The sequence below is a fragment of the Prionailurus viverrinus genome, chromosome B2 (assembly GCF_022837055.1).
Source record: "Prionailurus viverrinus isolate Anna chromosome B2, UM_Priviv_1.0, whole genome shotgun sequence".
In the NCBI taxonomy this organism is placed as follows: domain Eukaryota; kingdom Metazoa; phylum Chordata; class Mammalia; order Carnivora; family Felidae; genus Prionailurus; species Prionailurus viverrinus.
Window position 1 is genome coordinate 68,493,724 of NC_062565.1, and position 26,223 is coordinate 68,519,946.

The window sequence follows — 26,223 nt, forward strand, 5'->3', positions numbered from 1 at the left end:
TCATAAAGCATGACAATATCTCAAAGGAATGGTATTTACAGGGTTAAAGGGCTGCTGTTTCCCTAAACAGAGTTTAAAATAAGCAAACTGTTTTGTTTTTTTAAGTAGATCTCACAATGAAAACCCTCTCTGCAACCACACTTTGGGCATTTTGCCTTCACGGCTAAACCACCAACGCAGCTGTGAATGGTTTCCTTTAAAGCTGCTGCTTTCCACCTACACTAAAATCCAATCTTGAATTTTAACAGTATCGACTTTATAAAGTCCTTAGTTATTAAGGTCAATTGAGTCCAGAAACTTCAAGTCAGAGTAATTTAAGTACTCAGTTACTATTTTTATAATCTCATTCATTTTCTGGACTTAATTACCCAGTGATTATTCAACAATTAAAATTCAGCTCAGCTACAATTTAGTCTCAGTTCACAAGAATTACCATCCTAGAATAGAATCTGTTAGAATTACTGAGTACTCTTCATGAAGGAAGAATTTCTTCACACTCTTGGTTTGAGCCTGCTTTTTTCCTTCAGTTTAATTTTTCACATTAAAGTAGTATTAATCACAATCTTCTCATAAGCCCCATTCAATACTAAGTGCTTCATAAAGATGCACTTTCATATTACATTTTTTATTGAAGTGATAAAAGAGCAGGCTTTTTAAATAGCCAAATAGACTATTTTAAAAGGCTTTTATAACCTACAACACGGTCCTGCCCTTCCCTCTACCCTTGCCCCTCCTTACATGGTTGCTCTGTAAACTTGCTGCCTGGCTGTCGTTCTAGGGCTTTCCTCACTGCTCTGTCCTGGGTATAGAATAATGAAGTCTTTTCATGTCAAAAAAAGGTCTTTATTCTACCTTCAGACTTAAATGACAGACTAAACACACACACACACACACACACACACACACACACACACACACACACTGAATTCCAGCTTGAAAGTTACTTTTCTTCAGGATTTTAAAGGTATAGCAAGTGTTTTTACCATCCAGAACTGCTGTCTTTCAGATTCCTGATCATTTTACACCCCTCTTTATTTCTCCCTCTAAGCTGCAAGCTTAAAGGATCTTTCGTAATGGATGCTCTAAACTTCCATGATGACATAGCTAAATGTCACAAACCGCAAGAACTCACAAACCGCAAGATCACGACCTTATCCGAAGTTGGTTGCTTAACCGACTGAGCCACCCAGGCGCCCCTCAAATTAACATTTTAAAAAAGTATTAGTCCTAGGGAATTAATAATGCAAGCAAATGTAGACTTCTTTGTAAAGCAAGAAAATATTTGTTTTGTTTTTTTCCTCCCTAATTTACTTAACTAAAAAGGAAAGTTTGTAGTTTGGGGTTTGAATCTTCATCTCAGGGACCTTATGTTTTGATTTTTGCCTGGTTTTTGGGCCTAAGTTAGTGTTCTTCAGATGGAGAAAAGATAAGGAAGGAGAAGGTGGTTTAAACTAACTTTGCCCACTTTACAGTTTTTATAGAGACATTGTACGGCACTTATTTCCTGACTGTCCCCTCTCCCCAAGATGTTTGAGTACCTGGGATATTATCACTTAGTTATTTCCTTCCACCACCGCCCCCCCCCACCAGAGATAATGTTTGAATTCTTTTAATGACAATGGGAGATAACTTCGTTATTTTAGGAATTTTTAGGTTTATATTTCTACATGTGTTTCTGTTTTGTAGGAAAAAGATGTGCTTTTGTTTTTTGTTTAGAATGAGAAATATATTTATTTTTTCTGAGGCTGTGCCTTGCACATAATAGGAATTCAGTAAATCCTTGCAGAATGTATTTGTAATAATGCTACTTCATGGTGCAAAGTCTCCTTGAGATTTTATTCTCTCCAAACAGTTCCCTATAAGTATGTGACATTATGTGCTGAAGAAATTACATTTTGTATAAAGGCATATTGTTAAAGTACTTATGCAGTCTCATCGTTCTGTTGCTACTTCAAATAGTTAATATTTACAGTCACAAGATAGGTATAGTTCTTCTAATTATAAAAGTGAGAAGAACTGAAATGAAGTGAATCACTCAGTATTTTCTATAGGAGCTGTTTCAGAATGGATTTGTCAGAGACTTAACATTTCACTGTTGTGATGGTTACCTGTTCTGCTGGTGGTTGGTAGTTGAGAAAGAAAAATTGTTCCCTAAAGTCCATTAATATTTTTCAGTTCTTTCAAAGTTAGTGAAATTACTGTTATCTGCAGAGGTTAGAAAATATTATTAAAATATGGTTGACTCTAAGGCTTCTACCCATTAATCCTAGGTCATCTGGTTGAGGACTAATTTTGTAAAAAAAAAAAACTTGTTGATTCTATTACACTTGCTTTAAAAAAAAAAACAACTCAAGTGTCTGGAGGAGTTTGCAATATTTACTCTATGACTAATTAGAAGTTAAAAACAAAATGTATGCCCTGTTGAAAATCTGCCAATTGTGGGGCTTGATCTCATGAATTATGAGATCAAGACATGAGCCAAAATCAAGTCAGATGCTTAACCGACTGAGCCACCCAGGCGCCCCTCAGCTAGTTATTTAAATACAGAGTTAACTGGAAGACAAAAGTACTCATATCATCATGTTTACCTTTTAGCACAGACCACTCAAGCCAAGAATTTCTTGTGTGAAGGAAATAAAAGAACTTCTTGTAGTCTACACATTAAAGAATTTAAATCCAAATCCAAATTACAAGTAAGGAATAATGAACATTTTAGTGTTTATGAAAGAAGTAATAAGATTTTTCATGAAGTCTTTACATATCTTTTAAATTATGTTTGTTTCTTATGCCATTACAAAATAGGTTAGGACAACATAACATTATACAACCAGGTCTTTTTCTAGATCTAGTGACAAATATAAACCAGTGGTGCAGACAAGAAGCTTGATTAGGCAGAGCTATGTAGTGCAATGATTACAAGTTTGGACTTGGGGTCACACAGGATTCTCATCTTCTCTCTATACTCATTTGTTAATTGTCTTTGTTGGGGCAATTTGCCTAAACTTCCAAACCTCAGTTTCCAAATGGCGATGGTAGCTGCCTCCCAGAGCTGTAAAAACTAAATGAGATAACATATTATAGTAGTGTAATATCTGCTGAATAGTGAATAGTCCGTGAAACATTATAGTAATTTTGTTTCCCTTGGCTAACTGAATTGAATTCCATACCAGCTATGAGAAGAAAATTGTCTTCGGTTCCTGTTTTCATGTGCTATACCCATGCACACACAACCCAAGTTAGTAATGTTAAAAAAACCTTAGTGTTATGGATTATATGAAAACTTTATTGAATATCCTAGGTTTTATTATCTCATTTATGAGTGATAGAAATTATAACAGAATAACACCTTCTACTCTTCCTTTTTAATTTGTGTGTCTCTCAGAGTTTATTCCTCCTGGTCATAGCATTTGAGTTTGTTTTTTTTTCCATTGAATGAATTCCTGTCTCAGGAGAACTATGTGGCCTGCATTAGATTGGACTTGGGGTCAGCTCTTTTTTTTTTTTAAGTTTATTTATTTTGAGAGAGAGAGAGAGCGCGTGCTTGTGTTTGCACGCACACACATGGTGGAGGGGCAAAGAGAGAGGGAGAGGGAGAATCCCAAGCAGGTTCTGTGCTGTCAGCACAGAGCTGGATGTGGGGCTGAACCCATGAACGTGAGACCACGACCTGAGCTGAAATCAAGAGTCAGACGCCTAACCAGCTGAGCCACCCAGGTGTCCCAGATTCAGTGTCAGCTCTTAAAATGACCTTGCTGCTTGTAGGTGAAAATCAACTTCTATTATGCACATTTTAGGAGAGTTAAGATGCTCACAGTGTCAATGATGTATTTAAAAGACAGGATTGTTCAGGCTTCTTATTACCTTGGTTAATAGTGTGCCATCCAGGTTGTGGTTTGCTTACATATAGATCTGTTAGTTTCTGAAAAATCTAATATTGACTCAAGGCCTGGGATTTAAACTGTAGAATATTTCAATTTGAGCAGAATGGGGCCATTTTAAACACAGGAGGATCCTTCAGGAAGAAAAGGCCTTTCTTTTTGGTTGAAGACCAAGTTAAAATTTCGTTAACCACTTAATAGGAGATCAACATTATCCTGTGGTGGAGAAAATGAATTAGTCTTTAATCTTTTACAAACTCCTTTTTGAAAGACCAACAAACTTTTAAGAAATAACTTTTAAATCTAGCACTCAGTACAAAACCAGGAACGTTCTGGATGTAATCACTGGACAATAAACAAGATTAGTCACGGGGTATGAAAAATCTAAATCACCTGGGATAAATTAATATCTTGTTTAGGTATTTTACCATCTGTAAGAGAAATTTTGAGCTTCTGAAATAAACTGAGATATTGAGTCTCTGAAGAATACAAGGGCTTTCTCTAGAATGGTCTACATTTTGGCTAGGTTATTTTAGTATAGATTATCTACATATATTGTTTAAATTATGGCTAATTCAAATTTGTTTTGTGATAGTAATTTAGGTAAGAGTTTATAGCTGAAGTATAGTTTATGATTTCTTCTCTGAAAATCTGAAAGAAAATCATATAACCAACTCATAATTATAGTAATATGCATTTGGAGTAATTTGCCAGATGGTATCAGTTTTCAAATCATTTTATAAATATTTTAAATATTTAATAATGATATGAATTGATCAATATTTGCTTTTAATTTTTTTAATATTTAGTTTTTTAGAAAGAGAGACAGAGCATGAATGGGGGAGGGGCAGAGAGAGAGGGAGACACAGAATCCAAATCAGGCTCCAGTCTCTGAGCTGTCAGCACAGAGCCAATGCAGGGCTCAAACCCATGAACCATGAGATCATGACCTTGAGCCAAAGTCAGATGCTTAACCGACCAAGCCACCCAGGCACCCCTGCTTTTAATTTTTTTTAACCCTCTTTTTTTGTTGCAAGTTAATCTTAGCTATACTAGTTAAGCTGAAGTTACCTTTGGTGTTTAAACCTATGTCTAGGAATCAAGTGGTAATAGACTTAGCTTTAAATATTAATCAGTATATTAAGCTTTGTGAGGCTATATTTGGAATTACAGTATAACTTTGGTAAAGATGGTCAGTCATCAGGACTGATCACAGGATCAGTTGGCCTACTACTGTTAAAACCAGAGTGTCATAGCTGACCTAGACATTTCTTGTCTTTCTTATAATGTTGTAGATTGAGAAATGTTGGAGTTCTTAATTTTCTCATCGATATCTAAACCTGTAACAGTGACTGGCATGTAAGAGGTGCTTGGTAAATATTCATTGAAAAAATAAATGAGTGAAGATATTAATTAAATTGAAGTAGTTTTTAGATATTGTTATCTTGAGATAATTTCTTATTTTTTTGTCATGAGTTCGGACTTTGTGGTAGGTTTTTTCTCCCCATTGTTAATGAATGTTTGTTGTTGATAAACCAAGATAATAGCAATAAATTTCAGTACTAATGTTTAGTGATGCATAATCCAGTATTACAGCAATTAAATAATTCCTGTATTTTGTACAACTAGCAGAACAAGCTTGACTTGGAAATGTTTTCTAGGAAGACCTTTTCAAAGGTAACTTACTAACTAGAGGGAACCCTACTGAAATGTTTTTGAGAATTTCATTGTACAAAGACGTTCGTAATGGAACTGATATGGGCAGTGAAAGATTGTTCTAGGTACACACAGAATGCACCAGCCATGGCCAGCTGTTACCTGGTGCTCAGTGTTCACAGTATCTGCACACCTGAGAAGCTAATAGCCTTCAGGATAGACTGATACAGATTAGAGTAGCTGCCAGTTTAAAGCTTGTGTGCCAAAGGTACACATAACATTATTTTCATTAGCAAGCCCAGGGCCTGGCCAGATGAAAGAGTAGTCTTTTTAAAAGGCAAATTTGATACATCTATGCCACCCTCTTACCCCCAACTGGGATATAAGATCCTGGAGGGCAGGGATTTTTGCCAGTTTTGTTTACTGGTTTATTCAGGTGGTTATTTTCCTATTAAAAAGCAACATGAGGCCTGATTGTGTCCTTTTGCTCGCCATTATAGCTCCAGCACCTGGAACTATGTAGTACATAATAGGAGGCTAAGTAAGTAATTAATGGAGTAAGTTAATGTAGAAGGCAAACTTAAAAGGATTCTGCATATTCTGTTTAATGCTCCTTTCTTCCTTTTTGATATCTTGTTCTTTTAGCACAACTGTAAATTACCTTTAGCTAGTACTCAATTCCTAATACCCCAGACAGTAAAATATAAGGCACTGTTATGTATCATGGCTATATTTAAAGTGTAATCTTTGAATGTAAAGGAGTAGGTGATGACTCATAGTTTGTGGTATGGGCCTACCGGTTCTGTTTATGGCCCAGGATTGTTATATTGGGATTATCACTAGAGTTGTCAAGAAGGAAGAATATGGATGTGTATTATTTGTCACTCTAGCCTTTAATACATTTGCTCCCCAGGGAGATTTCTGGTGATATGCTTCTTACCTTTAAACAAAGAATAAACGAAAAGTTAGCTAATAACCTCTGAAAGGGTACTGATTGCCTTCTATGTATTACTTAGTGCTTCTACAGATTACAGTTGACCCTTGAAAAACTTGGGGGTTAAGGGTGCTGACCACCTGCCACAGTTGGAAATCTGCATATAACTTTTTTTTTTTTAATGGTTATTTATTTTTGAGATAGAGACAGAGTATGAGCTGGGGAGGGGAAGAGAGAGAGGGAGACACAGAGTCCAAAGCAGGCTCCAGACTCCAAGTGTCAGCACAGAGCCTGACACAGGGCTCCAACTCACGAGCTGTAAGATCATGACCTGAGCTGAAGTTGGCACCCAGGTGCCCCTAACTTTTTTTTTTTAATAATTTTTTAAAGTTTTATTTATTTATTTTGGGAGAGACAGAGAGAACATAAGCAGGGGAGGGGCAGAGAGAGATAGAGAATCCCAAGCAGATTCTGCAAGGGCGGCACAAAGCCTGGCATGGGGTTCGAACTCATGAAACTGAGATTATGACCTGGGCTGAAATCAAGAGTTGGACGCCTAACCAACTGAGCCACCCAGGCACTTCTGCATATAACTTTTGACTTTCCCAAAACTTTATTGGTAGTGAGAACTGCAAGAGATAACTTTTTACTGTGATGCACAGTATACTGGAGAGATGAACTGTTCACTCAGAGATGATTGTCACATGGTATTTTAAGCCAGTACTCACAACACTTGAGCTTATTGCAGTAGCAAGAGGAGGTGGCTATGAAATTATTACAGTAGTATAATGTGCACTACAGTTAATTTTAGGTATTCAGTACTAATTGAATTTTAGGTATTCAGTACTAATACTGGATTCAATACCGTATCTTTTTTTTTTTATGGTTCTATCAACTGTGAATGGTGTCATGTATGGTTTGTGTGTAAATTTTGATAAATTACAACTTTTAAAATAGATTTATATATATTTTATGATAGCAAATGATAAATTAGGCAAATACATATATAAATTTTATGAGACTAGTATCTATATTTTGTACATTCATGATATACCTTTTTCTTAATTTTTCAACATTTCTAGGCTATGTGGTTTGTGAGGTTTTTCAAATTGTTACAAATCTCCAAAAAATTTTCCAATGTATTTATTGAAAATCCACATGTAAGTGGACCCATGCAGTTTAAACCCATGTTGTTCAAGGGTCAACTGTACTTATGTAGATCACTATAGTGCTTACTTAAAAAATTTCAGTTGTCAATTAAATATAAAAATCGAGATAATTTTTGGTTGATGCATATTGTAGAACATTTCCATTCTTTTCCCGAAAAACATAAGGAATTTCAAGAATTTTAAATTTGCTGACCTAACTCCAGGGGTAATGCATATATAGTCAGGCTTTAATGTGTTTAAGGTTTCTAGTATAATAGCACTGGGAATTGGGATGTCTTTAAAAAATTTTTTTTCAATGTCTTTTTAAGTACTCTTCATAAGCAGACATGCCTTAATAAGTATGAATGTTGATTGCATGGGTTTTTTTTTTCTGAATGATTTTCTGGGAGTAAATAGTAAGTAACATGCCCAAAAGAATTTTGTCTTCTGTTGTGGGATGAAAAGTAAGACTTCATTACTGAAGGTATTTGTTATAAGTATTTAGGATTCTAAAAACAATTAAGTGAAACCTTTATTTATGTTTGAGAGAGAGAGGGAGCATGTGTGGGCATGTGTACAAGTGGGGGAGGGGCAGAAAAAAGGCTAGAGAGAATCCCAAGCAGGCTCCCCACTGAGTTGAGGCTCATACTCACAAACCATGAGATCATGACCTGAGCTGAAATCAAAGAGTCAGATCATTAACCGACTGAGCTACTCAGACACCCCAATTAAGTGAAACCTTATTAAAAAAAAAAAGGTTTATTCTAAGAGAATATTAGAATAGTAAGTAGAAGATATTTAATAGGGGAGGGTATGAGTTGTCCACAGTTTCTCCAGGCACAAATACATCATCGGTACAGAGTTAGAATAAAACAAGTTCAGATAAGAATCTGGGCTAGCTTCATGTGGTCCAAGGTCAGTGGATGTCTTTGATGACAGTGCTCAATGTGGCTGCCTCTTGGGTTATACTGCTCCAGTTTGGGCCAGTATTTTGCCTAAGTACAGGGCTCTAAGTTGGAAATAATTTTCCTTCAGAATTTTATAGGCATTGCTTTGTTGACTTCCTGCTTCAGTGTTGCTGAAGCCATTTTGATTCATGATCCTTTGGACATGACCCATGTTTTTTCCCTTCTTTTTTCTCTGATTTCTCTAGATGTGTGTAGCATCTTCTCTTTATTTCTGGTGGTCTGAAATTGGACATAGTGTCTTTGTGTGTGTGTGTGTGTGTGTGTGTGTGTTTTCCCAGTTATTGTATTGAGGACTTAATGGACATTTTGGCTAGACTCTAGGAAATCATGCCTTTCAGTTCTGGTGAATTTTCTTTCAACATATTAGTTTTCTCCCTTCTATTTTTTGAGGGGGGTGGGCAGGATGTCTATTGTTCCTGGTATTTTTTTTTTTTTAATTTTTTTTTTTCAACGTTTATTTATTTTTGGGACAGAGAGAGACAGAGCATGAACGGGGGAGGGGCAGAGAGAGAGGGAGACACAGAATCGGAAACAGGCTCCAGGCTCTGAGCCATCAGCCCAGAGCCTGACGCGGGGCTCGAACTCACGGACCGTGAGATCGTGACCTGGCTGAAGTCGGACGCTTAACCGACTGCGCCACCCAGGCGCCCCTGTTCCTGGTATTTTGATGCTTAATAATTTTACGTGTTTCATTTTCGTATCTCTTCTTTTTCTTCTCCCCCCCCCCCCCCACTTTTTATCTCTTTTTTTCTTGGCTTTCTGTAAAATTGCCTCAACTTTATATTTTATACCTTCTAGTGAATATTCATTTCTAGTGTTATGCTATTAAAGGAAAAGTATGTTGACACTTGTTAAGATGACAAGATTATTCAGGATTACTGCAGTAGGAGTGTATTAGTCTATTTGGTCTGCCATAACAGAATGTTATAGATTGGATGTCTTATATAATAGAAATTTATTTTTTCACAGCTCTGGAGGCTGGAAGTCTGAGATCAGGATGCCAACACGGTTGGGTTCTAGTGAGGACTGTCTTTCTGGCTTTCAGATGGCCACCATTTTGCTGTGCACTCATATGGCCCTTGGTTGGGGAGCAGGATCTGAGATCTCTTTTCCTCTTTTTATAAGACCATCAGTCCTATTGGATCAGGATCTCACCCTTATAGTGTCATTAACCTGATTACCTCCTAAAAGCCCTATCTCCAGATATAGTCATATTATGAATTAGTGTTCACATATTAAAAAAATATGAATTGAGGCGGGAATGACAAAATTCAGTCCATAACAGACACAATCAGTTTATAACAAGGGATGTTAAAATAGGGGAGAGAGATCAGGCTCAACTTGGAGGACAGAAAAGGCAGCTGGGGATTATAGCCAATGAGCAGAGTGAGAGGGTCAGTGAATGCAAAGTAAGAGAAAACAACAAGGATAAGGGATTCTTGAAGGCAGTTTAAGGATTTATATATCAAAGGTAGGGGATGAAAAACTTAATCAGATATCAAGGGAAGGGAAATTTCTCCAAAGTGGCTTATCAGGATTCTTGCTAAAACTGGCCAATGTAGGCCCAACAAGGATAGTACAGACATGGAGGCCCTAGTTGCATGGCCTCGTCAGGAAGCAGGCTCAGAAGAGCCTAACTAAAGTTTGGTCAAGGAGAGGGTTTTTGTTAGCAAGTGGCAATTTTTATATGTACACCATTAATTCTTTCTGGCATTTCTCTTTCCAGAGACCTGGTCTTTTCCAGAGAATAACATCTAAGCTTCTCTTAGGGTAGTGATGGGAGAGTGGGGAGGCGTTTGCCCAGTGATGTGAAGTATGTGCGTGTTGGTGGTGTTAGGAAATCTCTTTCTTTTTTCTTTTTTTTAATTACTTATTTATTATTTATTTTGAGAGAGAGAGAGAGAAGAGAGAGCAAGCGGGAGGGACAGAGAAAGAGAATCCCAAGCAGGCTTTGCTCTGTCAGTGCAGAGCCCGATGTGTGGTTCTAAGTCATGAACTGTGAGATTATTACCTGAGCTGATATCAAGAGTTGGATGCTTAACTGACTGGGCCACCTACACACTCCAGAAAATCTCTTTTTATGTATTTATTTGTTTATTTATTTATTTTTAACGTTTATTTATTTTTGAGACAGAGACAGAGCATGAACGGGGGAAGGTCAGAGAGAGAGAGGGAGACACAGAATCTGAAACAGGCTCCAGGCTCTGAGCTGTCAGCACAGAGCCTGATGCAGGGCTCGAACTCACGGACTGCGAGATCATGACCTGAGCCGAAGTTGGACGCTTAACCGACTGAGCCACCCAGGCGCCCCCAGAAAATCTCTTTCTTAAACAACTTTCACTTAGTCTTTCTTATGTTAGACCCCCTCTTTTTATCCTTGGTTCTAGAAGTATTTTCGCAGTATAGTTCTCTGTCTTTTGAGATTCAGGGGTAAATGTGGGTTGTCTTCCATCTTTCCCTATTCCTGACTTGAGATTCAGTCCTTTCAGGTTTCCTGAGTCAGTTGCCTCTCAGCCATTTGATTTTCAACTTCCCAAATATTGTTGCTGTTGTCCCCTCTTTGTTTTTTCCCATCCTTATGGATTGATTTTTTTTTTTTTTGAAGAATCACTTTACTGTAGATTTAGGTATTAGATGAAGGGGCAACATTACATGTGTGCCTTTAAATCTGTTATCTTAATTGGGAAGTTGTGGCAAATTGTTCAAATAGGAAAGCAATTTCAATTGTCCAAAGGAATTTGCCATTCTTTTTTGAACTTTGAGAATTTTGCTTTGCCGTGATTTTTTTCTCCCAGATACTTAATTATTCCTAAATGATATTTCATGACTATTCTGTAATGTCCTTCTGTATTTAAAAGTGTCACAAGACCATTTTTGCAAAATTTACTGGTAGCTTCAAACAATGGATATTGGGGAAAATAAGGGGAGAGGTGTGACTAGTATCTGTTGGGTATCATGAGAATGGTGATCTCAATTTTATGTCACTTAATCCTCATAGCAATTCTGTAAGGTAAGTGATATCACTTATGGGTAAAGATAAAGATAATGATCAGAGAGATTAAGTAACTTGCTTAAGAGCTAGTCAGACAGTGGTGGAGCTTAATTTCAAGCTTAGGTTTTTAAGACCTTTCAACTCTTCCTAGTTCACCATATCCTCTTACTCTTCCCAAATTGTGTGAACAATTCATTCATTCACCCAGTGAATATTAAGTTGCCTGCTCTGTGTTGGGCTTTGGGAACACAGAGAGGTCTAGTTCATGCCCTGATAGAGCAGGAATGACATGGTCAGATTTACCTTTCAGTTGGATTTCTGGTGATCTGTGCACATTGGCAAGAGTAGCAGTGGGAAGCTAAGTTAATTACAGAAGTCCTAGTAAAAGGCCATGTTGGTTTTGACTAGGATGGCAGAGGTGAAACAGAGAAGTGGGTAAAAATAAGATACCTGTTGGAGGTAGACTTGATAGGTTTAGAGGAGTGATATGGATTTGCAAGGAGCTAGAAGAATTGAGGATGACCCCATGTTTTATTTGAACTGAGTGTTGTTGGTGCCTTAACTGATAAGGAAGAACAGGCTGGGGTGGTGGGACAGAGTAATAATATAATAATCATGTTACATCTTTTAGGTATATTTGTGAGGAGAAGATGTCCACTAGACGCATAAAATCTGAGGACTCAGTTCACTGGTGTTCTGGGCTAGAGCAATAAATTTGGGCATCGCTCACCTAAAGATGGTACTTAAAGCCATGGGACTACATATGATTCTTTAGGTAAAGTGTGTAGATGTAAGGTGTGGTAATGTAAGTCTGCTCAATGTTACTGATTGACTTCTGTGGAGAATCTTCATTTAATTTCTTAACTTGGAATACCCATAATCCTAATAGCCTTTGCTGCATGGGGAAAAGCACATCTCACTATTGAAGACATTAACCAACAAGTACATTGCAAACATGCCAGTTGTAACCAGCTTTTTGATTGAACTACATACTATACATCCTTGACTTTCATAAGAAAATAGACTTGACAACATCCACAGGGGAAATCCCAGATTTGAGAATGCCACAAAAGAGGAGAGTTTATGGCACATGTATCAATTTTTCTTTAAGTATAGATAAGTAATGAAAAATAAGTTCCCACTGAGATGATGAAACCAGAACATCTAGGATCACTCACTAGCCAATTTGTGATTACCCATTAGTCTCCTAGAATCTAAGCTCATTAAAATTAAATGTCTTACATGTCATGAACCCTTTGGCATATTCTCAAAAGACAGAATTGCAAAGATATGAGATTGCTCATATTAGATATGAGATTACTAAGCATAGAAGCTTTAGAAGAACACTTGAAAAATTACATTAGAATTCACAATAGGCAAAAACTGGAAACGATCCCAATGTCCATCCGTAGGACAACAGGTAAACAATTGTGGTATAATCAGTCAGTGGGCTAGTATATACAACAACATGGTTGACTGTCAAGAACATTTTGTTGAATCAAATAAGCCATATGCAAAAGTGGTAAGATTTCATTTATGTGAAGTTCAAGAAAAGATAAAAAGTAATCTGTGATGAGAGAAACCAGAACAGTAGATGCCTATGGGGGTTAGGGTTTGACCAGAGGAGGTATAAGGGAACTTTCAGTTCTATATGGAAATGTTCTATATATTGATGGCAGTGTTTGTTAGATGGGTATATCTAGTTGTCGAAGCTCACCAACGTGTATACATGGGATTTGTACATTTCACTGTATGTAAGTTTTACCTCAGTAAAAAAAGAAAAACAAAAACAGTATGCTGAGTGGTACTGTGAAGATACCATAGGGGGCAACATGGGTGAGGCATCCTTGTAGTTTCAGATTGTCAGGGAAATTTTCCCAGAGGAGATAATCTTTCACACATCTCATTTTTATCCCTTTAGGTCTACAATGACTTTTGTTAAACTCTTAGCTAACTCCACACAATAACATCTGTTCCTAGGACAACTGTTTATTGTGCTATCCAGAATACTTCAGCGAGTAAAAGGAAGTGTTATAAATTACACTGGGGCAATAAGTGAACATTATGGCTGTTTCGGTTTCTGTACTGCTCAAAGTGCAGTACTCCACTGCAATCACAATTGAAGGAAGGCAGTAGCAGAGCAGGTGTTACTTGAGGGTTGAGTAGCCTCTGCTTGGTCCTTATCTAAAGGTGAATAAAAAGGGTCAGGGTGCAGCCACAAGATGAAAGGGGGTGGGGTTTACCTGTGATAGGGTCAGACATGTGTTTCTATGAATTGCAATTCACATGTTAGCTTTCTAAAAAAGTATTTATTTTTTATTTCCAAAGTTATTCATGTTGTTTTATTTGTTCCTTTCAAACAGAAAATAGATACTCCCTTCAAAAATGGAGGATGGAAAGCCCGTTTGGGCGCCACACCCTACAGATGGATTTCAAATGGGCAATATTGTAGATATTGGCCCTGACAGCTTAACCATTGAACCCTTGAACCAAAAAGGCAAGGTGAGTTTCTCAGAAAGATTTCAAAATTTGATTTTTTTTTTTCTATAGGTGTGTCCCTTCTTAATGAAATAGATATTCCTAGCTCAGTATAAGGGAAAACAATTTTCTGGTAAGTGAATCTTAGTTTTCCTAGTGAGTTATTTATTGTTTTATATCGTAGGGGAAAAATGGGATCCTATCATAAAATCAGACAAATCTAGTGAGCCTTTCATATCATTTTTAAGAAATAGTTATATGATAAAATATGAACAGTAACATTTTTATTCCTTATATTGCTCAAGTTATTAATATGTCTGTGATGTAGTCAATATATTACAAAAGTATGAAAAGTGAATGGGATTATTTTACCAAATTTTGCTTTTTGCATTAGCTTCTAGATGATTTTCTTAAGCTTTTTATTTACTTAAATTTATTAGCATGAGATTAGATACTTGATAGAGCATATTCTATTAAGTACAGATACTTAAGTCTTAAACATACCTATCTATTATTATTGTGTTATAATGATAGCTTTTTGTTATAATGATAGTTTTTAAAACATAAAAGCATACTTTAATTTTGTACACATGGCATCTGTTTATTTTCTTTTTTGGTTTTTTTTTTTTTTCAATGTTCATTTATTTTTGAGAGATAGAGTCAGAGCATGAGTAGGGAAGGGGCAGAAAGAGAGGGAGACACAGAATCCAAAGCAGGTTCCAGGCTCTGAGCTGTCAGCACAGAGCCTGACATGGGCCTTGAACCCATGAGAACCTTGAGACCATGACCTGAGCCAAAGTCAGATGCTTAATTGACTGAGCCACCCAGGCGCCCCTATTTCTTTTTATGCCTAGACATAGACTAGACAGTATTACAAAATGGGAGTTTGGGGAAAAAGTGATCTGGAGTCTCTTTGGTCTTCATGGGGACTGTAAGGTCTGCCTTTGTGGGAGAACTTAACAATTTTCAGTTTAATAAATACTGTTAAACACCTCTTACTAAATTAAATTTGTTGATGTCATTTCTGTTTACTTTAGACTTTGAGAATGTTCGTGAATAATTTATATTCTACTGATACATGGTTAACTAATGCCATATGACTGCCATCCTTCTGGGAACCTTAGAAAAACAAGGTGGATCTCTCATGAGGTCTTTTCACAGAGAAAACTATTCTGTTACTGTAAACAACCCAGGAACCTAAATGCATAATATATAATGTGCCATGTTAGAGGAGGCCAATTAAAGATGCTCTCAGGCAAGAAAACACAAAGTGTTTCTAGTTTTTCTTCTTATTAACCAAGGACCTCTTTGTACTTACAATGCCATACATGTTCAGAGAATGAAAGGGTTAAGAAATAAGTTCAATTATTTTCATGTATTTGAAATTGTAGGGGAAGGAAAATTTTCCTCTACCCTTTCAGGTCCCTGGCTGGACCTAAGAATCAACTGACATAAGACAGAGTCACTGTTAAAAAGCATACCATTTTTATTAAATTTTTACATGTACTTGGGAACCTTCACAAGAGAATGAAGATCCAAAGAAGTGACCAGAGGAGACAGGTTTTGTACCTTTTTGACAAAGAAACAAAAAAATTTGTGAAGAAGTGATAAGGCAAATGGGGTTTGGGCTAAGGGTAGTACATTGTGGTGAAGTAATTAGGAAGATAAGAGTTAGTATGACTAATTATAGATTTCTCTTGGCCTTGATTCCCTTTCTCTTCTTTCTTCCTGGTACAGGGAGGTCACTTTTCACATAGGAATTTTATGTCCTGATTTCAGGGATAAAAAGGAGGGTGACAGTGGCATTCTTTCACCTGCTGTTTCTCAAGAGCCGTTTAATTCAAAATGATCAGTATGTCAAAGTAGTATATTTAGGGAGGGATAGAAATTTAGTGAGCCTTTCATTATCCTTCAAAGTCTTTTTTCATTTTTGTTTAATGTATTTCATAAGCACAGTAAATGAAAAGGCTGCAATGAAATGAAAAGTATTATTTTCTAGGTATATTCTGCTATACATATTTTGTTATATCCACAAAATAATTCAATTCAGTCATAGAGGAAACTTGATTTATGAATATATGCTTTTTCATATTTTAAATATCTTATGTGCTTTCAACTGTGCCTTATTAGTATTAATCAGGTACATCTAGAGAACCAATAAAAACACTTAAGATTTAAAATGTGGAGTTATGAAAACTTATGGATCTGTAGGTTATTCTATAAATGAAGAAGCTTCTTTCCGTAAAAATGTTTTGGAGGTTAACAAATTCACAGGGATTGCTTCTAACTTTGATTTTTTTCCCTACTCTCTGAGCTGGGTCTTAATAAGTTATAAAATGACATAATAATCATACAGTTAAAAAGATCCATAAGAGAAGCAATCTTTTACTTAGGTAATTCCTGGTAGAGAGATCATCATCTTTTGAATATTAAGGAATTAAGTGCATAAAGTGATGGACAAGTCCAGTAGATCTGTTTGCTGATGCAGTAGAAAGAATGGAAGAGGGTGTGTTTGGCTCTAGTGGGAAACATGTCTTTGATGATAGTAATGGCTTTTAAAATTTTCTGATTGTGACCAATAGTAAGAAATAGATTTTACATTGCATTTGATATGTGTGTTGTATGTGTGTGTATTTATAAGAAAGAGAAGGGCGCCTGGGTGGCGCAGTCGGTTAAGCGGCCGACTTCAGCCAGGTCACAGTCTCGCGGTCCGGGAGTTGGAGCCCCGCGTCAGGCTCTGGGCTGATGGCTCGGAGCCTGGAGCCTGTTTCCCAGGCTGTGTCTCCCTCTCTCTCTGCCCCTCCCCCGTTCATGCTCTCTTTCTCTCTGTCCCAAAAATAAATAAAAAACGTTGAAAAAAAAATTTAAAAAATAAGAAAGAGATTATACATGTCAGGAAGTAGTATTGTGCATGTGAATGCATATTCATGAATGAAACATTATTACTGATGCATTCTGATGTTTTCTAATATCTTTTATTCTGTTAAAAATGCTGTCTTGAACCTCTAAATCGATTTCATGTTCCCTATTTGCAGCAGACTGGACTTCAAGCTAAAGCCCTCAATATATGGCTTATTAAGGGTCTACATTTTCTTTCTCTCTCTACTTTGCTAGTCTTATCTTTTATCAACCAACCATTTCCTCCTCATACTCCTGGCATCTGCTTATTTCTAGTGTGTCTGTTCCTCCTTTTCTTCCATTCTTCCTCTCCAGTGTTTATCAAGCCTTCACCATAAACCAGATGGTTTTGGGTGCTTAGTGTCCTTGCTCACAGTACTCATTTTACTTGCAATGCCACTTTCCATAGTTTTTTACTTAGCAAATACTATTTATTTCTCAAGATTCTGATTGAGGTCACCTCCTTTATGAATTTTTTCCACAGATGCCCCATCTCTTCCTCCTCCTCCTATGCAGTAGAATTTACTGTTGATTACTTCTTAGGAGGAGTGGTAAAAATTCTTAGCTGCCTGTAATATTTTATCAGAAATGTTTGTTTACATTTCTCTGTCCCTCCCTACTAGACTATAATCTTCTCAAATGCAGAAACGTATTTGTCCATTTGGTCATTGGAGCTTGATGTGCTGTGTTTGATGTGTGGTACATGTTTACTGCTGGTGATTAGTGTGTGCTTTGTTATGTGATCTTCCCTTGATAGGAGAAAAAGCATCCTCCCTGTAAAAGAAAACAATTGCTTTAATGAAACAAATTTTCTTTCTTATTGAGAAAGAAGGCAGTAAAGGAGAGAAGATGAGGGCTGGTGGTAACTGGGGGATGAAGGAGGGAGGGAAACTATATTTTAGGACTCATTACTGGCCTTTTACTCCTGCTCTTAACCTTTCCATTCTAGGATTTTGTTGTCTTCCACTTCTCCATTTTCTGACTTTCTGGAACCTCTTCTGTTTCACGTGGCTCCTAACAAGATAGAACCCAAACCTGGGTCTGAGGAGTCCTTACCCCATTTTCCACATCTGTGAAAGAATGCTAATGTCTGTGACTTTACCAGTTATTTTTTAATACGTTTTCCTATAGAATCATTGTTATAAATTGTGGATTGCTTTATATTACCATTAATATACTTAATACATTATGGATCAGTTCTGATTTTGTGGTCTATCCTCTAAACCTTTGCACATTTATAACATTAAGAAAGAACATGTGTACTGGGTTCCAAATAATTAACTTCCAGAGTTTTTAGGACATAAAAGTTTTCTAATTTAGGTGTGACTTTCAGTTGAGGTATTACCAGCAGCCTGGATTTTACTCTTTATAGCAGTAGCTTTGTGTTACACTCTTGCATATATGTACATATGTAGACCTACAAATATTATTTTAAAATAATTGAACATTTTTCCTTAGAGTTTTATTTGATATGGATGGAAACTTCAACCACAAGAGTAATTGTAATTGTTTGAGAAGTACAAATTTATAAATAACTGCTAGAATGATATGAATAAAATTTAATTCTCTTTAGGTGTAATTCTCTCTTGCAAGATACTATCTTAATTCTAGAGTTTCTGCCATAGCATTTAAGTGATATAATAAATACAGATTCATTCATAGATATCTGTAATTTTATGAACCACATAGTTTTGGATACTGTTTATATTTCTGACACATTTCTGTACAGGAATTTGGATCTAATATGTTTTACTCAAACAATAGCATTAATTAAATAATAGTCTGTGCTGTTGGTATATCTGACTGACCGAATGTTACTTTTTTTTTTTTTGCAATAAAATCACTGTATATACAAACATTAAAAATTTTATTTTTTAAAAAGTTGCTAAAGTACATACCATGTAAATTTAATATTTAGTTACTTCTGAGGGGCACCTGGGTAGGTCAGTTGGTTTAAGTGTCTGACTCTTGATTTTGGCTCAGGTTGTAATCTCATGGCTCATGAGTTTGAGCCCCTCATCATGCTTGGGATTCTCTCTCTCCCCTTCTTTCTGCCCCTACCCTTCCTGCTCGTTCTCTCCAAAGAAATAAAACTTAAAAAAAATTTTTTTTTTAAATATTAATATATTTCTTATTTTGTCTCATTCTGGGTGTTAGAGACCAGGATGTTTTTTATTGATTTCTATTATTGATTTTATATTCATGATAAAAGTGCATAATATTTGAGTAAAGTTATTATCCTCTTTTTGGGTTAGTGATTTATTTAATAGAAGGATCTTGTATTATGTTTTAGTGAAGAGCATATTACTGCTATTATTACAATATATGCAACCAATTAAGTTCATTTATTTTTCTTACTGTTTATAAGCTGCTAGTTTAATGAGCTCTTGTTTTTTTGTTAGACATTTTTGGCTCTCATAAACCAAGTGTTCCCTGCAGAAGAAGACAGCAAAAAAGATGTGGAAGATAATTGTAAGTATCAAGTTAAAAAATAGTTCTTAGCACAGAAAAGGAAGCTATCCTTCCAAAAAATAAACCAGTGGTTATATTACTAGGTATACTATACTGGTTCAGAAGAAATGTAGCCTTTTGACATGAAGGTTCATGTGAATGGAGGAGCTCAAAAGTCCTGAATTCATTATTGTTTCACATTTGCACTTTGGTGAAAGAGTCTCTTGAATGCCCTTTTAGTGTTATCTCAGTTGTGTAAATGTGGGGAATGGTAATAATTTACTATGAAGCCTGAACTAAAGATCTCTTGTTAACAGTTTGGAAAGAGTTATTTTGAGCCTCCTCTAGAATCAGATGATTTTTATGGTAGTATATGTGGTTCAGTAATTTGGAAGTTGAGTCAAGAGGACCCATTTAATGTCACTGTTTAAAGGAAACAGACATTAAAAAAATGTATAATAAGAAGAGCCTGGGTGGCATAGTTGGTTGAGCCTCCGACTCTTGATCTCTGCTCAGGTCATGATCTTGCGGTTTGTCAGTTCGAGCCCTGCATCGGACTCTGCACTGATGGCGTGAAGCCTGCTTGGGATTCTGTCTCTCCATCTCTCTGCCCCTCCCCAGCTTGTGCGCGCGCTCTCTCTCTCTCTGTCTCTCTCTCTCTCTCTCAAAATAAATTAACTTAAAAAATTCTTTAAATGTATAAGTACTAATTGAAAAATTGATTTTAGGACATTATATTTTACCTTAGCATGTTTGGTGGAAAAACTATACAGTGAACCAGGCCATGTTTATTCTTTTGTTTTCAAGGTTAAGCAGTTTCATTTTTTTTATTTGGCAGTAAATATTTAAGAATCATATCCAGTTGTCTTGGTATCATTAATGGTATCTGACATTAAAAACTGTCTACTTAACGAGGTACCTGAGTGGCTTAGTCAGTTAAGTGTCCAACTTCGGTTCAGGTCATGATCTCACGGTTTGTGAGTTGAGCCCCGCATCGAGTTCTCTGCTGACTTTGGAGCCTAGAACTTGCTTCAGATCCTGTATCTCCCTCTCTCTCTGCCCCTCCCCTGCTGGCACCCTGTCTCTCTCTCAAAAATAAATAAACATTAAAAACAAAACAAAACAATTCTCCATTTAAAACAGGTAAGAGGTGCCTGATTGGCTCTGTTGGTAGAGCATGCAATTCTTGATTTTAGGGTTTTGGGTTCAAACCCCACATTGGGTGTATTTTAAAAATAAAATCTTAAAGACAAAAAAAGGTAAGAGAAAGGAATGTATTTTGTCCTTGTTGATTTTTCTTTAGAGTTCACATTTGAGTAAGCCTCTAATGTCCCAAGTATGGATGGGACAGCATGGAATAGTGGAGTAATAGGAGACACAAGGGACTCAGGGAGAGCCTGAGTTCACATTCTGACTATGCTGTTAGAAAGATGTGTGCCTGTGAGCAATTTATCTCTCCTCTTAGAGCATCTCATCTGTAAAATGGGAGTAATAATGTGTATGTGGCATGTTTAGAGATGATGTATTTAAAATCCGTGGTGTAGTGCCTGACCTTCATCAGTCTCTCAAATGGTAGCTGTTATTATTTGGTGTAAGAGATTGAGGAAAAAAATTTGGATTTCCGTTTTCCCAATTTCTCAAAATTGATGGAGAATTTGTCTTAACAGCAATCACAACAACAACAACAACAACAAAAACTGAAAAGAAAGTGCAAAAGAAAGAATGAGATTTTACTATATATAAAATAAGAGAGAATTCTGTTCTGTTAAAACTTCCTGGGACATTCAGAACTATGAATTAATCCTGTTCACATATTATAATAATGTTTTTTTGTTTATATATCCACATGTAGCTAAACATAATAAATGGTTTTGAATTGTTTCTAATGCATTAATAATAATTTTTTTTTAACATTTATTTATTGTTGAGAGACAGAGACAGAGCATGAGCAGGGGAGGGGCAGAGAGAGAGGGAGACACAGAATCTGAAGCAGGCTCCAGGCTTTGAGCTGTCAGCACACAGCCTGATGCGGGGCTCGAACCCATGAACTGTGAGATCATGACCTGAGCTGACATTGGATGCTTAACCGACTGAGCCACCCAGGCACCCCTGATCCATTAATATTTTAGAACTTGGTTGTATGATATTCTCTCTGCTTCCTTTAAGTAAGAATTCCTACTCCCACAATACGCTGCCCTGGGAACGCAAATCATTTAAATCTGTAGTGACATGTGAATGACTGCTTGCTCTCATTTCCTTTACCTTCTTCCACCAACACATCCCCAGATATTTCAGGAATATCTGTTAATGAAACTCAATTAAAATATCTGCCAATGGACACAAGGATCTTCTTCTTAAATTGTAATGCATGGGCTATTCCATTTTCATTAAGATGTGGAAAGGTAAATGGTATTTCACAATGGTTGTTCAGAAGAAGGTGAGAGATGGGGGAGTGGTTGAACATCGATAAGAAAAGATGACATGTAAGTCAGGCTCCTGGGACGAAGGTGGGAGAAGTGCAGGGATATAGAAAGGTTGGTGACCAGAACCTAAATTGGATACACCTCTGCTGCCTAACTCCTCTAAATCTTTCTCAATTCAAGGGAAAGATGCCATTCATCTGTTAGGAGGCTTCACCCACCAACTTACTTCTTGTTTTATTCTGCCTTAAGTGGCATTAGGAAACAGTGAGATACATGTTCTGTGAAAGTGAACTGGCTACATTATATGACTATAGAAGCATGGGCAGTCTTTATTGAGATAGATATAGCAAGAGACTCTTGTTTGACAGAATTGATTAGGTACTGAATTTTATGTTAGGCATATATACAGTGTAGGTGTAAGTACGACTTCCATGAAGGATTAAGTAAACAAGCAAATTAAGCAGACATAGTTCTGCCCTCAAGGATCTATCTGGTTTAGTAGCCAAAATCAGATATATACAAAATGATAGTCATCATACAGGCAGTCTGGGCTAAGTACCATAAAGAAAGTACAAAGAAGAAAGTAGTAGTTCTAGTGGTGGTGGTGGTGGTGGTAGCAGCGAGAATGGGGAATTTTCCTTTGAGAGATAATTTTTGAACTGACCTTAGAGGATAGGTAGATTTTTGACACCTAGAGATATAGAGGTGGAGTCCAATGCATGAATATGTTTGGGTTTTTGATAAGTAGTTTAGTCTGCCTGCAAGTTAGACCATAGTAAAGGGAGTTGTGGAAAATTATATGAAAAGATCAGTTGAATGCAAGTTTAATAAAGGACTTGAATATCAGACTTGAAAATGGACTTTGGTTGTTGATGGAATCTCACTGATATATTTTGAGGAGGAGAGAGCTTTTTAATTAGTTTTCTAGCATAGATTCATGTGATGAGTAGTCTGGATGGATTGGAGAAAAGAGAAAATGCTAATAATAGAAACAAAGTGGTTGGGAAAAAGTGGTTTTGTCTACTCCAGCATGTGGTAGAAATGGAGAAATGAAACTCAAGTGATTGGAGGGCTGGGAGAGTAGATTAGGCTGGGAGAATAGAGTAAATCAGAGTACATTATATTATTTTAATGTTACATATTATATAAGGCACATTAACAATATTGTATATATATGTGTGTGTGTGTGTGTGTGTGTGTGTGTATATAATGTAATATTATACTCTGACATATGAGTAGAGCAGATCTCAGAAAAATAAGATTTCTACCCTGATTGTGTTGTTGAGTAGTTGCATGTCCTGGGTTAACACATACCATTTTTGCAGGACTCTTATATCAGTTGTGAAGTACTGACTGATCTGATGGCCCCACTCATTCTAAAATTTTATCTTTTGTAGTTTTTCTGTAAAATTCTGAGCATCAGATTTAATTAGTGGATTCACTTTGTTGTATTGAAAGTGTATTAAAATCAATGCTATCTGAAGTAGTACTTTCTTTCCACTTGAATTGTACTGAACTTTTTAACCAGTGTTCATTAATGTGTACTCACCTGGTATTTGCTAGATGTACTTACCTGGTTGGAACTATGTTGTTTAATGATATCACTGTAACACATGTGTAGATTGGAGGTATTTTAAATTGGCCTCTGGGGTTTACATGTATCAGTGTTTTAAAAAGATGGAATTAAATCTAGCCTAGTAGGTGGATTTTTAGCTTGGATCAAAGTGATTCAGATTTAGATAGTATTTATTTGATTTTACTTTTGAAATATTTAAAGATTTACAAATTTTATGTTTCAGGTTCACTAATGTATTTAAATGAAGCCACTCTTCTTCATAATATCAAAGTTCGATACAGTAAAGACAGAATTTATGTAAGTATTTTACCTATGATTTAGGCTTTTGTGGGGATAATTGTTTTACATGCTACTGTTTGATTTTGTTAAGCTTGAAATTTTCTAACAGAGCAAATCTTGTTCTGAGCCTATTGAATAGAGTATGACCTCCATGTGGATAAGGATTTTTTTCTAAAATTTACTGCTCTAATTCCATGGCTAGGAACATGGATTATACATCATAGGCACTTAATAAATATTTGTGGAATGAAACAATGAATTCAGAGCATTATCTTTCAGACTTTAAAATGTCCAATTATTTTAAAAAAATTAATTATTTTGGGTTTTGATTTCTTATTTTTGGTATATGTCTATAGATACGTTAATTCACTATTCACAGTATTCTGCAAAAATTTAAGATAACTATAAAGAATATATGTTGAAATAAAAATTTTGATGATAAAGAAATGTACATTAAAGTAGAAGGCAGTGCCTGAGGAAATCTTAAGAACATCAAAACACTGATCATAGAAATAGTTGCAGTATTTCATTAAACCCGAGATGACTTACCTTAAAAAACCAGAATATTAAAAAATGAAAGACAATGCTTTTAATATAAGTTAGGGTTTATACCACATTTTTCAGATGGATACTTAACTGGTATGTTTTAATTATAATTATTCATTGGGTATGTATGAGGTTTTTATTTTAATATGACCTACTTGTAAATTCCTTTGTTGGCTGGAGATAAATTACCACACTGTAGTTCTCCTGTTCTAAAGATGGGACTCCATTATTTTTGAAAGAAGAAAACACATGGCTTCTTTGACTCTTCCCAGATCAAATAGCAGTCTTAATCTTTTATATCACTATCAATTCTCCTAATTATACTCACTTAATTCTGACTAAATTACCTTTGTCTTTGCCATCTGTCCAAGTAGTGACAGCTGGGAAATAGAACTAGTCTTTTTAGAAGAGTTTACTTGCTGTCTTTCAATTGTATATAGTATTAGTCCTCACTTTCTTGTTTGATTTTTTTTTTTTTTTCAAATTCAACTAGTCAGGGAATATATTTGGGTTGATATATGGTTATTTTTTTAAATTTTTTTATTTTTTGGTTATTCTTGATTAGAAATATATTTAGAAGCAAAACTCACTCAGTCGGCAGACTCATACTGAGTATCTGATGTGTGCTAAATGCTGTTTTAGTTACCAAAATAATGCCCATTTTTAAAATTTGTTAAAACAAATTTTTTTTTTAATTTTTTTTTTTAACGTTTATTTATTTTCGAGACAGAGAGAGATAGAGCATGAATGGGGGAGGGGCAGAGAGAGAGGGAGACACAGAATCGGAAGTAGGCTCCAGGCTCTGAGCCATCAGCCCAGAGCCTGATGCAGGGCTCGAACTCACAGACCGCGAGATCGTGACCTGAGCTGAAGTCAGATGCTTTACCGACTGAGCCACCCAGGCGCCCCAAAACAAATTTGTTTTAACAGATTTGTTAATCTTTGAAGTAGAACTGGTCACTATTTTGCCTGTACATGTCTTATATTAATAACTTGGTGGTAGAGCAATCATATTTATTTGAGCAAATTTTAATTGTATATTTTTTCTAGAAGTTTGGAAAATTTTTATTACTTTTTAAAAATTTTTAAATATTTTATTTATTTTTGAGAGAGAGAGCAAGTAGGGGAAGGGCAGAGAGAGAGAGGGAGACAGAGGATCCGAAGCGGGCTCTGTGCTGACAGCAGAGACACGAGCTCACAAACCGTGAGTTCATGACCTGAGCTGAAGTTGGACATTCAACCAACTGAGCCACCCAGGCACTCTGGAAAATTTTTATTACTTTTATAAGAATGATTATCCTTTTTAAGAATTGAGATACTTTATTTTTATTTGGGATGTTTATACAAAAGCTTAACACATAGGATTTTCATTGGTCTTTTAATGTTTCTTTGTTGGTGTGGTATTGCACATGCTGACCTGTCCATTAATAACTGAAGGTTAACATGCATATTAATTATACTTTCAAGAAAGTTAGTTTTCTTTTTTTCACATTTAGTTGACCTATAAGTCTTTTCTAAATTGAATGATTGATAGAAAAAATGATCTATTTGTGAAACTTAAGTTTTGGTTTCTCATGTATAATGTCTGTATCACTCTGGAGTATTTTAGGGTTATTCCTAGCTTTTTAGATCTTTCTTAACCGAAGATACGTATGCAGTTAGGCAATTGACCTCTATTAGTGGCTGTTTGGCATCATCAGCTTCTCTTTGGAAAACCAGTGTTTTCAAAGTTAACTGAAGCCATGATTAGTATGTTTTTTTAGCCAATTATGTCTTTTGGTTATAAAACCATCAAAAGAACCATCTAGTTATTATTACTATAACATATGGAAGAGGAGGAAACAGTTTGAAATAAGAGTTTACATTTGATATTTTTCTATTTCTCATCAACCAGAATTATCACTGTTCTTCCTTAGAGTTGAGTAGAACTCACATTTAACATTTTTATTGGTTACTAATATCTCTGTAACTTTCCTTTGTCTCCCACAGAAATATT

At 35.9% G+C, this 26,223-nt stretch overlaps 1 protein-coding gene across 4 annotated transcripts in view; it reads left to right on the forward strand.

Annotated features, from left to right (window-relative positions):
• Nucleotides 1-26,223, forward strand: part of MYO6 (myosin VI) — a 147,233-nt gene that overhangs the window by 44,593 nt on the left and 76,417 nt on the right. For all 4 annotated transcript variants that reach the window (XM_047858979.1, XM_047858981.1, XM_047858982.1 and 1 more), the window contains exons 2-4: nucleotides 13,940-14,078; nucleotides 19,355-19,424; nucleotides 23,626-23,699. In XM_047858979.1, coding sequence (XP_047714935.1) covers nucleotides 13,962-14,078; nucleotides 19,355-19,424; nucleotides 23,626-23,699 — 261 coding nt within the window. In that variant the 5' untranslated portion in view covers nucleotides 13,940-13,961. The remainder of the gene's footprint in view (nucleotides 1-13,939; nucleotides 14,079-19,354; nucleotides 19,425-23,625; nucleotides 23,700-26,223) is intronic.